The following is a 17,334-nucleotide window of genomic DNA, read 5'->3' on the forward strand; positions in this document are numbered from 1 at the left end:
TTGCCAATGCTGATATACAGTGCTGCTTGAAAGTTTGTGAACCCTTCAGAATTTTTCTGTATTTCTGCATAAATGACGTAAAATGTGATCAGATATTTACACAAGTCCTAAAACTAGATAAAGTGAACCCAATTAAACAAAAGAGACAAAAAAATCTTTTTTTCATCTTTTTCATTTATTTATTGAGGAAAATTATCCAATCTAACATATTTGTGGAGGCAAAAGTATGTGAACCCTTGCTTTCAGTAACTGGTGTGACCCCCTTTTGCAGCAATAACTTCAACCAAACATTTCCGGTAACTGTTTATCAGCCCTGCACATCGGCTTGGAGGAATTTTAGCCCATTCCTACTTACAGAACAGTCTCAACTCAGGGATGTTGGTGGGCTTCTTTGCATGTACTGCCTGCTTCAGGTCCTTCCACAGCATTTCTTTAGGATTAAGGTCAGGACTTTGACTCAGCCGTTCCAAAACATTATCTTTCTTCTGCTCTAACCATTCTCTGGTAAAACAACTTGTGTTTTTAGTGTTGTTGTCTTCCTGCATGACCCACTTTCTGTTGAACTTCAGTTCACAGACGGATACCTTGACATTTTCCTGTAGAATGTGCTGGTACAACTCAGAACTCATAGCTCCATCAATGATTGCAAACTGTCCTGGTTCAGAGGCAGCAAAGCAGCCCAAACCATGATACTACCACCACCATGTTTCACAGATGGGTTAAGGTAGATGGCAGCAATGTTCTTTTTGGAGAGGAGTGGCTTTTTTCCTCGCAACTCTGTCATGCATACCATTGATGTTCAATGCTCTCCTGATGATGGACTCATGAACATTGACTGTAGCCACTGCAGGAGAGACCTTTAGTTTCCTAGACATTACCCTGGGGTCCGTTGTGGCCTCCCGGACTAGTGTCTGTGTATACATGCCTGCTGTTGGTGTGATTTTTGTTGTTCGACCACACCTAGGGAGGGTAACAATGGTGTTGGATATCTTCAATTTGTACACGATCTGCCTGACAGTCCTGAGAGTCCAAACTCTTTAGAAATGGTTTTGTAACCCTTTCTAGCCTGGTGAGCATCAACAACTTTTCTTCTAAGGTCCTCAGAAATCTCCTTTGTTTGAGCCATGACACACTTCCACAAACCTGTGTTCAGACTTTGATAATGAAGACCCAGATTTTTCTTCTTTAAATAAGGCAGGGCCTCCCAGACTCACGCTTGATTGTCATCCCATTGATTGAAACACCCTGCTGTAATTTCCCCTTCAAATGAAATGATAATCTTAGAGGTTCACATACTTTTGCCACACACAAATATGTAACATTGGATAATTTTCCTCAATAAATGAATGAAAAAGATGATTGTTTAATTGGGTTCACTATATCTAGTTTTAGAACTTGTGTAAATATCTGATCACATTTTAGGTCATATTTATGCAGAAATACAGAAAATTCTAAAGGGTTCACAAACTTTCAGGCAGCACTGTATGCACATATTTTTTTTCCACCTGGCTGAGGAGACTATTACACATGCAATAATAGATTGTACTAATGATCAAGAAAGACAATATATGAGGGAATAACTTAGGAAGACTGGAGTTCCGGAGCTCAGCATTAAAACTTTGATGATGCTAAGTGGGTGGAGCAGTAGTTTTCTTTGAGTTTATTAGACAGACAGGATTAATGTGTAGGATTTAATCTTTGGTCCACAGTCCGAAGCAGAGGGTGGTGGTAATGCACCTAATACGCTGTTTGCCAACCGCTGTTATAAACCAAAAAGAAGAAGAAGAAAAAGTTTTTTCAAACAGAGTGGTAAATCCTGTCAGCCGAGGGGTTTCCTATCTGTGTAGCTGAACACCACAGCACCTCCACGGACAGAGAGCCGGGGCTAGCTGGGAGGCTAGCGGAGGCTAACTGGCTGTGCTTCCCTCAAGTCATGCTGTGGCTAACGCTCCGCTAGCCTCTCAGCTAGCCCCGGCTCTCCATTTGGATCCAACCGGAGCATCAAGACCTGGTTTGTTATTCAGGTTAAAGTGGGAAGAAACAGCAGGTCTGTCGGGCAGCGAGTGAAGTGGAGCCTGTGGAGGAAGCACCAATTAGACCCGGTTTCACTACACGCAAATTCACTTGCTACAGTGGGCGAGGAAATAAAACCAATGAATCAATAAGCACAAACACTGTTTATTTCTTCCCGTGGAGTCAGCATGCAAACTATTTTGGTTCAGTAAATTTCAGCTGGCAGTTAGCCTGGTGAAGGCTGGACAGACAGCCAGTTCTGTGGACAGATACACTCAATGCCTGTCAGAGGCGTTTAGGAAGGGGCGAAAACTCACTAGCTGTAAAGGAATTGGGGTGTGCTAGATTTGCAGCACAAGATAAAACGAGAGCATCATTACGAAAAGACAATAATAAACAATAATCATTTGATCTCGATTATCTTGTTTTCATAATCGTTGGAAGCCAAAATTGGAATCGAAAATAAAATTCGATTAATTGCACAGCCCCAATAAGAACCAGAATCAATTAGCAGAATCGGAATCAGAATCGATAAAATTCAAACAATACCCAACCGTTCCACTGGGCAGGGATGCTTGCACATACAAGACCTTCATGGAAAAGTAAGTAGAAGAAAACCCTACCTGCCTCCTCATCATAAAATCAAACGACAGAAGTAGGCAACGAAAATCTACATAAGCCTGATGCATTTTGGAAACAAGTGCTGTGGACTGATTAAGTTAAAATAAAACTCTTTGGCCACAATCAGCATGGGTATATTTGGAGAAAAAAATTAGCAGCATTTCCAGCTGTTAAGCATGGGGGTGGATGGTGGTGATTGAGCTGCTTTCTTCTGTTGAGTGCAAAAAGGTTTGAACCTGCCAATTGTTGCTTGCAGCTATATTTCTTTAAATTTTTGTTCAATTTATGACATAAAAAGTAATGTTTTTTTCACATCCTAGAGACACTGTGTTTACATCTTTTCTATTAAAAAAAATCACCAAAATATGTTGTTTGTCAAGGGGTGCCCAAACTTTTGCATACAACTGTAACCCCCTTATCCTTCATAACCATTATAACCACCATATCCTTCATAACCATCACAACCACCTGTTCCTTCATAACCATTATAACCCCTTTATCCTTCATAACCATCATAACAACCTTATCCTGCATAACCATCATAACAACCTTATCTTTCATAACCATCACAACCACCTATTTCTTCACAACCATCATAACCCCCTTACCCTTAATGACCATCATTACCACCTTATCCTTTATAATCACCATAACCTTATCCTTCATAATCAGTATAACCACCTTGTCCTTCATGACCATCATAGCCCCCTTATAAATCATAACCACCGTATCCCTCGTAACCATTATAACTACCTTGTCCTTCATAACCATCATACAACCTTATCCTTCATAACCATCGTAATAATAGGATTATTCCAGTGTTGATCGTTCAGGATGTTTTTACCGGGAGCTGAATTACCCGCAGAGGTTTCCTCCTCTCCAAAACAAACGGACCCGGTGTTTACAGGTAAGACATCCGGTAAGGGTGGTTAGCCAAGCTGCTGCTAACGTTTGCTTTGTTTATTTCTCTTATATCTTAAGATCCAGACGTTCAGCAGGTCTCTACCGTAAGCCTAATTATCCGCAGAGGTCTTTTCCTATCCAAAAACAAACGTACACACAGATTAAAATTGGTAAAAACACTGAATACAGCTGTTGCACCTAAAAAAAATCAATGTTTCTCAGAGGATGTTCAGCAAGCATCGACTTCCTGGAGGGGCTGTTAGCTGAGCAGCTGCTAATGCTGCCAACATTTGCCCAGTTTATTTCTCTGATAACTTAAGATCCAGACGTCCGACTACTAAAATCCTTCATCCGCTTAAAAGATATAGTTAAAAACGACCAAAATTTATCATGAAAATGTGACTTAAAACTGAATAAAAGTCAATTTATAAAAGTTTCTGTTGAACAGCCACAACATTGATGTATTATCTTGTATGTGTTTAAGTTACTCTTTGGTAGACACCATTGTGGCAAACAGCACAACGCTGATGTATTAACTTGTATGTGTTTAAGTTACTCTTTGGTAGACACAATTGTAGCAGACAAACACAACACAGAGGCATGCATCTTGTGCACTATACTCTTCGGTAGAGGGGTATGACGCCATTGACAGGCGACCAAATGAAACAGTCCGTTACCTTGATTACAATTTCAGATTTCTCGGTTTGAAAATTGTTGGAAACATTTGAGATAATGTAAGTACACAACTCAACAAAATATATAACATAGGTCTAGTTGTTTTTAGAAATTTTAATGCGGAATAATTACATATTATAGCTTTAATTATTTACATGAAAACATATGTAAAAAGGACAATTATTTAGCTTTTGGCAGAATTAATTGTTTTTAATCGAAATCAAATGACAACACAGAAAATAGAATGTGAAGCGGTGCATGCATGAGAATGCATATGCTCAAGAACAAACAAAAAGGGGACTCACGTTAAACCATTGCTCCATGGAATTACTAGTAGTCAAAAAAGTTCAGCCAGTGCAACAAGCTGCAGGACATTTACATTGTTGATTTTTATCTATATCTGTGCAGCTTTGACCTTTAGGTTTGGGGTCATCGTCTCACTAGCGAATAAAATCTTTCACTGCCCACTTGTCTGTCAGCATGATGCCTCCACGACCAGGATTCATGTTCGGGTTGGTCTGTTTCTGTGTGCTGTTTGACCTGCACCACATACAGTGTTTGGAACAACCTCCATCTAAATTTGTTGGCCCTGACAACAGGGTTTACATTTTTGTGATTGTTTGAGTCTTTCTGCCCCCAAGAGGTCATAAATAAATCTCCTGACTTTTTAATTTGTTTTCGTACATATATGTCAGTGTCTCCCCTAGGTTGACTGCTTTGGGGTGATGGCAGCCTTAGGTGGGTGGGGGCATGTGCAGAGCAAAACTCAGCAGCCACACATTTCTCCGTTCTCTGTTTACGACCATCAGGCTAACCCATTGTTGCCAACTTTGGGGTTTAACCCCCTTGACTTTTCTAGCAGCGGAAACAACAGACGACACTTTTCTTTGTCTTGAGAAGCTGCATTTATTAACTGACACACTGCTGACTTACTGCTAACCTTTTCCTCTGCTCTGCTTGCATTGACCGTCACTTTTCTCTCACTCACTAAACACACATAAGCCATTGCCCTATTCCTTACAGGAGCTACACTACCAAGAGTTTCCCAAGCACCGACACAGAGGTTGACTCACATTTCGGAACAGTGCTGCACAGAGGCTCCCAAACGCTATTGACTTCTGAATGAATGAATATTTGGCGTAATTTTTGGCATTAAAAAAATTTTTTTTGGCCTGGCAGGGGTTCTTGTTGGCCTGGCATCCTACCAGTCCTGTACAACTATAGGGGAAACACTGTATGTTATTAACCTGTCAACAATAACTGAAAGCAAAGGGCGGAAGTATTGTCTTACCTCTGTGGATCCAGTGAAGGCCACCTTGTCAACATCCATGTGCCTTGCTATGGCAGCCCCAGCTGATGGCCCCATGCCAGGCAAGATATTCACAACACCTTCAGGAAAACCCACCTTTAAAAACAGAACCATGTCACAGGCTTGAGAAAACCCACTTGGTCATTATTACTGAGTACATCTCTGTAAAGAACATAAAATGCAAATGCAACTCAAACTACAAATTCAGTTGAATAAGTGAAACCACATTTAATCATCCCTCTTTGCGGTCAAAAATAATGTCAACCTGCTTTTTTAAATATATTGGTAATATTTTGTATCAATTATTATTATTATATTATATAAATTATTATATAAATATCAACATGAAGAAAAGATGTCTTTTAGATATTTAGAAATATTAGAAATTCTCCTTTTTGTCTCAGCCAGCTGGGGGCGCATGTTTGTGTTTGATTGACAGCAGCAGGCAGACTCAGTTGCCGTAGCAACTTGTCATGTTGTTAGTAGTGGTGTTGAAGAGTAACGGTGCTGCCCCTCTGTATACGAACTGACTGGCAACTAAAGCCGCACTCATTCATTGTCTATGGGAAGCGACTAATTCACTGCACAAAGGATGCTGGGATACCTGGCAATGCGGACCAAGCTGGCTGTGCAACAAGAAGGTGAGACGAATTCAAAAATTCAAACAGTGCTCACATCAAGAAAGCCAATCTGCTGCAGCACCAGAGACTGAAGAGCTGTGTGTGCTGGCTGTGCGACTGGCAGGGCAGGATGGATGCAAGTTTATACGTATTGGTTGCATACAGTGGGGCTACACCGTAAGGACCACATCAGCATCTAACCAAACCAAAGTGACATTTGCAGGCATGTTAACATGCTGCTTAATGTGCTGCAGCTGAGCAGCTAATTAGCTATCTAGCCTGCTAACTGATGTTAGAGGTGCACTTTTCTCCAGTATAGGTTTGTTTGGTGGCTTGTTCAACAAGCTAAGTTGAAGGACAAGATGTGTATTCATGATTGTAGGTTAGATATGAAGGAGATTTTAGCAGGAAATCTAATGTGGGTTGTTGTTCAGAGTCTGTGGCTCATATGTCGTATAGCAGGTTGCTATCAGGCTCCGTGTGACCATCTGCTCTGCCTATTATAGAACGCCATGTTATCGCTTTATACATGATTTGGGCGGTTGTGGCTCAGGAGGTAGAAGTGTCCTTGGACAAGATACTGAACCCAAAATTTCTCCTGATGGCTGTGCCATGAATGTATGAATGTGTGTGAATGATTAGTTCCCTCTGATGGGCAGGTTGGGACCTTGCATGATAGCCCCTGTACCCATTCAGCGTATGAATGTATGTGAATGAGTGAATGTGACACATAGTGTAAAAGCGTTGTCGGAAGTCTAGAAAGGTGCTATACAAGTACAGTCTATTTACAGTCCATTTGATTGGCTGTATGGAAACAAGTTATCCATCTACATAGACGGAGAACTAACAGTATTCTGTTTAATTAATGCAAAATTAAGGGATGCCAAAAAATATGAACTATACATTTTTCCCTTTTGGTTTCAGATTTTTCATAGAACAAGAACATAGAACAAGTGATTTGCAGAGCAAATGCTGTAGCAGAAAAACAAAATGTTAATTAATTTCAGTTGATCTTTAAGTATAATACCATTACATAAAACAGCACAAACCTTGAGAGCTGACAGCTGTCTGACATAATCAACAGAAACCTAACATTGTAAGGTTTACAAATTAAATCTTTCCACTGCATTGTGTGCATAAACGCATGTGTCCATTAAAAATAAAGAAAGCTGAGACTAATGAATCATTGAATGGCTAAATGTCAACAACCCTAAACTCATAAACTGGGGAGCAGGGCCACACAGGGTTGTGTAATTAAGCAGTGACATTTTACTACCAGTTCTTGAATGAACAGGAAGCCAGTGCTTCCTCAGACGATGCAATGTTGCCATACTTTTTCCTGGTAAAACTCTGGAATTGTTTTACAGAGAGGAGGAGAACAAAGAGCTCTGTGCTTATAACCTCAGAGAGAATGATGGTTCACACAGTGTAGTTGCATACACACATCCTATAAAAACATGTTTTTCATAAAGAAAGCCTGACAGCAAATTATCTTAATTATCATTATCCTTTATTTCCTTATCCCACTTGAAAGAATGGTGCATGGTGTAAAAGGATCACTAGTATTCTAGGAGGAATATAAAACCTGACCTGGTCTGATAGATGAGTCAGAGGAAACCTTTTTGACATTTATCTCTCTTAAGGGGGAAAGTAGCCTCTGACACTTATACAGTACCAGTCAAGTGTGGACACACTTTCTTATTTAAGTGAATGAGAAGGTGTGTCCAATCTTTTGACTGGTACTGTACACTTAGCCACATCATATTAGCCCATAATACTGAGGCTAACAACTTGAAAACAACTCCTGATAAGCAGATAAGCATAGCAGATTGCATACTACAACTTTGTCAAATGATAAAACAGCACATGCGCACACACACACACACACACACACACACACACACACACACAAGACTAGTGTGGGCTTCAGTACAAGTCCATCAAAATGAATGGTTGAAAAAGTACAGAATTTGCTATGTTGTCCTGAAAAAAAATGGAGACTCTATTGAATAAGAGGTTAATGGTTAATGGGAATATTGCATTAATGTTAATGTTCCAGTGTGTTGCACTTAAATTGAGTGTATATGAAGAAAAATGAAACAAAGTACCTCTTTAATCAGGCTGGCTACATAGAGTGCTGTGAGTGGCGTCTGCTCTGCAACTTTCATCACCACAGTGTTACCAGTTGCAAGGGCAGGGCCAAGTTTCCAGGCCTGCATCAACAGAGGGAAGTTCCACTGCAGGGAATGAAGGAGAGGGGGAGGAGAGAAGAGAAAGCTGTGACAACAAAAAAGGTTTTTAGCACTGTGCATGAACCCTGAACGAATTTATCTCTTTGACTGGGTGACAGTCGTGTGACAGTCAACAAATAACTTTACAGAACTGATTAAAGTTTGCCAAAAAAAAAAAAGGCTTCTGCTTTAAGTAACACAATTTCAATCTGTCAATTTAACCTCAAGCGAGTGTCTCTTCATCTGTGTGTATCTGATAACAGATTTTACACCCATTTTTCTCAACACTAAATTTTACAGTTTCTACAGCCACAGGGGTCTGTGTTAGGCTATTTGTATGCATTTCCATTTCTTTAATGTTTTGTGTTTCTAAACAGGAATGCCTCAAAAACATACTTCATGAGCCCAAACACACAATTCTCAGCAAAATCTTAGCACCTAAAGAACGGCCACAAATCTCACTATATAAAGCAAGGAATGTATGTATGTATGTATGTATATATGTATGTATGTATGTATGTCTGTCACATATTTCAAGAACGGTTCATCCCATCTATTTCATACCTTGCAGCTGGATTGCTGGGGAATGAGGAAGTGCAATGTCGATGTGTAAAGTTATTTGGCTGAGTGGTTCTCTAGAAATATATAAAACTACCTCATAAACAATGTTGCTTCTACAACGTTGATTTGCTTCTTCTGCCCGTGGAGTTAACAAGCAGAAATACGGACAGTGCCACTCTGCCATTGCAACCCAGATTGTGGTCGGAGGTGGGATTATATCCATAGTGATAAGAATTACCATAGAGAATGAATTGAAAAAGTTTAGAGCGAAAGCTCTATTCCCCTTCCTCACACGCGGGATCTTTGTATGTACAGTGCTGCGCAAAAGTTTTAGGCACTAAAAATAAAGTGGGAATGCTTACAAAAATATTGCTATAAATTGTTTTAATTTATCAATTAACTTCTTACAAATTTGAGTAAACAGTAGAAACCTAAATAAAATCAATATTTGCTGTGAGCAGCTTTGCCTTTAAAAACAGCAGCAGTTCTCCTCGGTACACTTTAACACAGTTTTTCATGGTAATTTGCAGGTAGGTTGTTGTAACCATCCTGGAGAAAGAATGTTCTTCTGTGGAGGCCATCTCAGGTGCTTCTTCATGTAATCCCAGATTGACTCCATGATGGTGAGATCAGGGCTCTGTGGGAGCCATATCATGCCATCTGTTGCAGGACTCATCATTCTTATTCTTCTTGTTGCTGAAAATAGTTCTTTATGACTCTAGCTGTTTGCTTGGGGTCATTGTCATGTCATGAATAAATTTGGGACCAATCAGACACCTCCCTGATGGTATTGCATAATGGATAAGAATCTATCTAGGGTGCCTAAAACTTTTACACAGTACTGCATGTTCAAGACATAGTGCAGGATGTCTCAGGCACATTTTGAATGGGCACTACAGTTCATCAGATCAACTTTCACTCAACTCAAAATTGTAGTCTCCAGATATTCTGTGTGAGGCATTTTGGGAACATTGGTAAATTGTAGTGTCTACTGATAGGATGCATGTGAGGCGTTTAGGGAACATGGGTAAATTATAGCGTCTACTGAAAGGCTGCGTGTGAGGTGTTTATATTGGGGGGTGTATATTGTAATGTCTACCGATAGCATGAGAGGCGTTTAGGGGATGGACACAACTCTCTCAACGTATTGAAAAATCGGGCCATTCCGAACAGGCACATTTTGAACGGGCACTGCACTAGTTTTAAAAAAGACGAGAAAAAGCAAGAGAAAGAGGGTGAGAGGGCTGAAAGCACGAGTGGGCAACAGAGAGACACGCTGGAAAACTTCCTCTGAGAGAGAGAAAGCCCATGAATGACAGAAATACATTAAAATATACATTATTTTCTGTTTCACTGTGGTTACGTTCTAAAGCACAAATAAACAACCATCAAACACTCAACAGATTATTTATCGTGGAGACAGACACTCTTTTGGTGCAATTTGGATACATGACACATTTAATACTAATAAACTTTGAATAAACAAGTGAGCAGCAAGCTGCTCAGTTCCGTGTCTGAGTTCAGCAGGAGCTGTTTGGTATAAACACTGTCACATCACAGCAGGGCGGGGCTTCTGAACTCTGACTTGCAAAGAAAGACAGAAGCACGCCCCACTGAGTAAGAACGAGAAAAGAACGAGCAAACACAGAAGAAAAAAATCAGAGGCAGGGGCAGCAAAACAACAGGAAGCGCAAAACAGGTGCGCAAACACATTTGATTGGCAGTAGAATCAACCAATGAAAGGCCGTCAACTGCTTCTTCAGTTCAACCTCAGTTTTGTCCCACTGGTAAAGTTACCCTAACCCTAACCCTGTCTGGATTTAAACCATTTAATTTAATAAGTCCATATCATTTTAATTGATACATATACAGACGTGGCCGAAAATAGTGGTACCCTTCCACCTTTTTTTTTTTTAAAAAAAACTAAATATTCTCTGTATTAAGTTCAAACTGACAGAAGTATATGGTATCCATTATTCTTTACTTCACATTGAACATAAGCAAAACTTTGCTTTTGATTTACAACTTAACATATTATTCAATACAATAAAACAAATGAAAAAGGCATGGCCAAAAATATTTGTACCCTTAACTTAATATTTTGTAGCACAGCCTTTGGAGTCAAGCACTTTCTGTAATTCTGAATAAGGTTTCTACACTTCTACACTGTTAGTTCAGCCCACTCTTCTTGAGAAAACTGCTCCAGTTCTCTCAGGTTTGATGGGTGCCATCTCCCGTCTAGAAGTTTCAGCTCTTTCCACAGATGTTCAATGGCATTCACATCAAGACTCATAGCAGGACACTTCAGAACAGTCCAACATTTTCTTCTCTTCCACTCTTGGGTGCTTTTTGATGCATGTTTGGGATCATAATCCTGCTGGAAGACCCTTGACCTGCGACTAAGACAAGGCTTTCTAACAGTGGGCTGTATGTTTCGCTCCAAAATGCCTTGAAGTCTTCTGATTTCATTGTGCCCTGAACAGATTCAAGGCACCCAATGCCTGAGGCAGCAGAGCAACCCCAACACATCACTGAGCCTCCTCCATGTTTCACAGTAGGCATGGTGTTCTTTTCTTTGAAGGCTTCATTTTTTCTTCTGTAAATACAGGGTTGGTGTGATTTACCAAAAAGCTCTAATTTTGTTTCATCTGTCTTGCGACCATGTCCAGAGATGTTGGCTACAGTTCCATGGGCCTTAAATTTCTTATTAATATTGGCAATAGTGAACACAGGGACATCAAGCTCTTTAGAGATGGTCTTGTAACCTTTACATTAACCATGCTTGGCTATTACCTTTTTTCTAATGTCTTCAGATCACTCTCTAGTTTTCCTTCTGTTTTTCATGTTTAATGTGATGCACACAGTAATACAAAACAGCAGAGTGAGTAATTTTCTCTTTTTAAACTGGCTGTATGCGTGATTATAAGATTGAAAACGCCTGTGATACTAATTAAAACAAAATAGTCTGCTTAAAGTATCACTACAAATCAATTATTTCTTACAACTTCAAAAAGGGCACCAATAATTTTGTCCAGGCTAATTTAGAATGTCTTTGTAGAATAAGCATGAATTCAGTTATTTTCACAACTTTTTTTGTTTTGTTCCACTGCAAACCAAACATAGACATGCATTGATAATAAAATATCTTTTAATTTCACTTTTCAGGGCGAATGGTGCATTATTTTAATAAAATGCAAGGGTATCAATAATTTCAGCCACGTCTATATATGCGGTTCTCGAGAAATAATAAGCAGTTCGCCTGTTCAGAACAGGCACGTTTTGAAGAGGCAATGCACTCTCCTTAGTTAAGTGTAAATATTCCTAATTTTGTTCATAACACGGAGTAGAAATATGGGTAGAGAAAAATTAAAATACTGAGCCAGATAGAAAGGTAAATAAGCTAATGTAAATATATGCTGCATATCTTTATCATGACATGTAAAAATGGATGCTCAATATCACACACCCACACAAAGATCATTGGTAATGCTGGCATTGGTGGTTCAATACCCAGCTCCTCCTGTCCACATTTCCAAATGTCGTTGGGCAAGACACTGAACCCCAAATTGCCCCCAATGCTTAGGCCACCATCTTGCATTTTAGCTTGCTGCCATCGGTGTGTGAATGTGCATGTGAATGAGAGGCATACTGTAAAGCACTATATAAATGCAGCAATTTACCATTTAAACTGAACATTTATCTAACAGGATGTAGAGCATTTTTATCTTTTTCTCCCTGCCCACTTCAACCCCACCTCCCTCACCGGTATTATCTGTCCACAGACTCCGATGGGTTCATGTCTCGTGTAGCAGAAATAGTCTCCATCAATGGGAATAGTTTTTCCCTCCCATTTGTCAGCCCAGCCTGCGTAGTACCTAGACACAATACAGCTGGTTTAGATACGTGTTAGCACAACACTTGTGCTTAAATCTTAAGGTTTTTTTTCCAGAAATTCAAAGCATAGCTTCTTCATCTCATGTATGTCTTACCAATGATATTATATTAAAGAGCTAGATAAAATGGAATCATCCACCTAGACTGAGGCAGCCAAATGCATTGGCAAGAAGTAACAAGCCAGTGTCATTTTGTGACCAAGTCACACAATGAAGTGTTAAAAGACCCAAACCCTGTGATGTGTATTTATTACCTGAAGCATTTCACCACATTGGGCAGATCCACAGAGTAGGAAACAGCGTATGGCTTCCCATTGTCAAGGGTCTCCAGTTCCTGTGGCAACAAGACAATATTAATTTTATATGCAAAGACTTGCATAAGCAGACACATGTATATGCTATGTATAACATGGAACCAAATTAAATTGTGAAATATTATGTGATATGTGTTTCCACATATAATAGACAATATACATTATTAATAAGCAAAAGAAAAGATGTTCAGAAAGTTAAGCATATTGTTGACAATCTGGAAGAAGATAAACATAGTATTTGTTTTATATTTGACAGTCTGGTTTATGTCCATATGTTGGAGGTGGAGGGTTGTAGATGACAGGAAGCTGAAAATAAAATAAAAGCGCTCTCTCCAATATATTCCCAAACAAGCAGACACGGACATCTGCACCGTGACTCCTCCCTCCTCTGAGGCGTTATCCTGCAGCCCCACAGACAGCGTTGCTGCTGTGGCGCTGCAACTGCCAGCTCAATCTTTCTACATGGAGTAGAGTTTGGCTTTGATAATGGCCATCAATAAAAGGCCAAAAGGACGATTTTTTTATTCATTATATAAACCCTGCTGTCACCGCTCCAAGTGAAGAAAATCCCCAAACGAGCTAAACACACTCAGGAGGGAAACTGACAAAAAATAAGGAAAACCGTGCAGGCTGACCTGCAGTGGTGATGCTTCATCTCTATGACATATTCTACAGATATGTTATAGCGCTCACGCGGACTGTGTGGCTGCTCTAATCTGTTAACATGGGCGCCGAAATGAAAGGCAAGAGGTTCCGCGACACACACGCGCGCTCACGCAGGCTGTGTGTCCCATGCATGAGCCCTCCGTGTGTGTGCAGCGCAGCAGAGGAGACAGACAGCAGCGGAGAGTTGACGACAACTTAACTCGTTATGTTACTGTTAGTTAGGGATGCCACGGTGAGGAAAGCTTCCCACCGACTAATAAACTCGTGACAACACCGGTATTACCGGTTACACCGGACATTTTACAAAATAAGATATTCGTCAATGACACTCATCCGTAGAGCGCTTAATTTGATCTTTAACATTAAATTTTTAGTTTAGATCTTCACCTTATTTAAGAGTTAGTGACGGCGGGCTTCTGGCTGCTGCAAACAGGTCGTCCTCCGTGTACAGCCGGCCTGCGGCGCACACAGACGGGGACGAGCCAGAGGACGACCGCCACTTAGAACCAGAACTCGCCTGCCATCCAGAGAGACATGAGAGTAGCTGCCCGCGAACAGCTAGCATTACGTTTGTCTACAGCAGCAGGGCGGAGAACAGACGTCTCACTCTGCTTCTTTTTGCTGCGACTCTGCTGCTGCTGCAGACGCTCCCGGAGCAGACAGTCATCTTACAATTGTAGCGTCTCTCGTCTGAATAAGTATTGATAACACGTTTGATACTTTACAAGTTGGAGGTTTTTTTAATTTGATGAACGTGGGGGCTGATGCGCGAAAATGAAATAAATGTGTTCGTTTCTATAGACAAAAGCAAAACTACGGTATGGGCGGTGGGCAAGTTCTGTAATCAGTGTGTGTCCCAACACCGTGTAACACCGTTAACATCGACCACCGCGGCAAGCCTACTGTAAGTGCAATAAAAGCTTTGCGAGTAAAATGCCAAGAGGAGTAATTTATCAATGTAATCCGCAAAAAGATGGACAGACTCCAAATGACGAAAAATGTTGCCGTAAAGAGTGTGATTTGTGTCACAACGATATAAACGACGGAGCATGAAACGATAGAAATTTTTCTCTCGTCACACAATATATATCATCATATCGCACAGCCCAAGCCTACATCGCTTTGTAAAGCGTCGACCATAGACTGTTAAAACAAGGGACTTTATGGTCATTCAGGTGCACCTCGTAAACTCTGAAATCTACATCACTTTTTATGATAAGTCTGAGACTTCATGGCGCATTCAAGTGTACCTCCTAAACCCTGAAATCTGCATCGCTTTGTACGATATCCTATTAATTTCTACATTTTAAAAATTCTATGAAACATTTTTTATCAAATTGCATCCCCATCCCCCATGACTCACAGCGAGGTAGGCAGCATCCCTCTCAATGGCATCAGCCAATCGGTTGAGCAGTAGGCCACGTTGAGAAGCATCCATCCTTCTCCACGATGATCCGAACTTAAAGGCATTGCGTGCTGCTTTCACCGCCTTATCTACATCTGCCTGGAAATATACCACCACAACATGATTAACCCAGTTCTAAAAGAATACTCATCTGAAAATATAAAATTACAAAGGATTCCGATGGTGACCGAGAGTCAAAACATTAAACTGCAACAAAATATCCATAGACCACTCCCGCAGCATAATCCACATCTTTTCTGTTGATTCATAAATCGATATCCATAAATAAATAAAATATCAGAGCTCACCAGCCCGTATTAGTGCAGAATGCTGCTGCTGAAATTGCTCAAACTGGCACCACAAAATATGAACATAATATTCTACCCAATTTACACTGGCTCCCTGTAAGTTTCCTCACTGATTCTAAAATCTCACTGTTGACATTAAAGGTATCAAATATCTCAGTGATTTGCTGACTCCATTATTCTTAGGTCTCAGCTAGTGATAAAGGTTGACCAGGCCTTTACAGATTAAGCCCCCAGAATTTGTACCACTGTCATTTGAGATTAAGTAAGTGAGCAAGTAAAATTTAAATTTTTCACAGACATTAGTCACAAAGTGCTTCACATAAGCATAATGCCACCAAAAATACAAAGCAATAAAGAAATACACAATATGTAATAAAATATACAGTAAAAAACATAGAAGAAAGTAAAAAATAAAAATACACAATAAAACTTATAAACATAAAGTGCCGACTTCTTACAGGTTACCCAAACGCCTGTCTAAACAGGTGTTTTTAGCTGCTTTTTAAATTAATAAACTGAATAAGCAGACCATAAGGGTGCAGGCAGAGCATTCCATAGTTTAGGTGCCACGGCCTTAAAAGCTCGATCACCACGGGTCTTAAAGCAGGTGCATGGAACAGAGAGCAAGTTTTGCATGTTAAACCAAGCCGTTGTGTATGGGTGTAGTAGATCAGCCACACAGGCAGGAGCCTGTGACCATATTAGACAGGCTACATCTGTAATGTCTTTTAAATCACTTCTCAAAACATCCTTTTTTGTTCTTTTTAATTTCTCCAAGTTTGGCGTTTTATATTTTTATCTACTTTTAATAGTATTTTATTGTCACTGTGTGCAGATTTCATCTGTTGTTTTAATTTGCATTTGATTTTATTCAGTTTTTTCTTATTTTGCTTTTCTAGGAAAGCACTTTGCAACTAAGTCAAGAAAAGATTCTTTGTCGTTGTTATTAACTGCTATGAAACAGATATGTTCAAATTAAAATGATGAATGAAAGGAAGTTCTCCATCTGTGTAGACAGAGAACAAACAATACTCCAGCTGGTTAATGCACAGACAGAAGGCGCCATCATGAAACGAAAAAAATAAAGAACATGTAGAGTACAGAACATGTGGTTTACAGGGCAGATCTGCATGTTGAGGCAGATAAACATGCACTTTTATTTCAGTTGGACTTTCTGTATGTTCAATTTCAGTTTAATGTTCTGCTACAGTAAATGTTACCCACAAATGCTCCCCATTTTCACTGGAGAATACATGACTGGAGTTAAAGCAGTCCGTATGTATCAGAGAGTTTGTTTACCTCATTAGCCTCTGCAACTTCACAGATGACCTCACCAGTTGCTGGGTTGATGGTAGGGAAAGTTTTCCCACTCGCTGCATCTTGCCACTGGTTGTTGATAAACAGCTGAAACATTAAGATTTACCATTACATGGGCATTTGTGGCACAACAAAAATTTCATCCGCTGCTGGAGGAAAACTGTGCTGGAGTTATTGTAGGACAGTAATTTGAAAACTTTTGAATTTCATTTTTAAATGAAATAAATAAAACAAAAAGAAAAAAAAGAAAGTAGATAGTTCTTTATCAGTTTCCTACCTCTTATAGCCTGTTTCATGTGAATCTCCCTCCTGCAGATCAATAACATCTTATCTTTTTGCAACTGCAAGTCTGACCTCTTTCCATATATGGTGGGGGAACTGTATTGGAATTGCCACCCCAAAATTATCTCAAATTTTCCTTTTGGGCTAAGGTTATACGTTTTTTAATCTTCTGTTCTTACAGAGTTTAGACTTGGTCAGGATGTGTTACTGATGTGG

The 17,334-nt window shown here is 39.9% G+C and overlaps 1 protein-coding gene across 2 annotated transcripts in view; it reads right to left on the bottom strand.

The window, feature by feature from the left end:
• LOC122987342 (aldehyde dehydrogenase, mitochondrial-like) overlaps positions 1–17,334 on the bottom strand; it is a 43,230-nt gene that overhangs the window by 21,002 nt on the left and 4,894 nt on the right. The window contains exons 2-7 of one of the 2 annotated variants that reach the window (XM_044359165.1): positions 16,819–16,923; positions 15,170–15,310; positions 13,081–13,160; positions 12,697–12,808; positions 8,250–8,378; positions 5,504–5,617 (exon numbers count right to left, since the gene is read on the bottom strand). In XM_044359165.1, the coding sequence (XP_044215100.1) occupies positions 5,504–5,617; positions 8,250–8,378; positions 12,697–12,808; positions 13,081–13,160; positions 15,170–15,310; positions 16,819–16,923 (681 nt within the window). The remainder of the gene's footprint in view (positions 1–5,503; positions 5,618–8,249; positions 8,379–12,696; positions 12,809–13,080; positions 13,161–15,169; positions 15,311–16,818; positions 16,924–17,334) is intronic. The other variant, XM_044359166.1, reaches the window with a different exon arrangement.

The sequence above is a fragment of the Thunnus albacares genome, chromosome 8 (assembly GCF_914725855.1).
Source record: "Thunnus albacares chromosome 8, fThuAlb1.1, whole genome shotgun sequence".
Taxonomy (NCBI): domain Eukaryota; kingdom Metazoa; phylum Chordata; class Actinopteri; order Scombriformes; family Scombridae; genus Thunnus; species Thunnus albacares.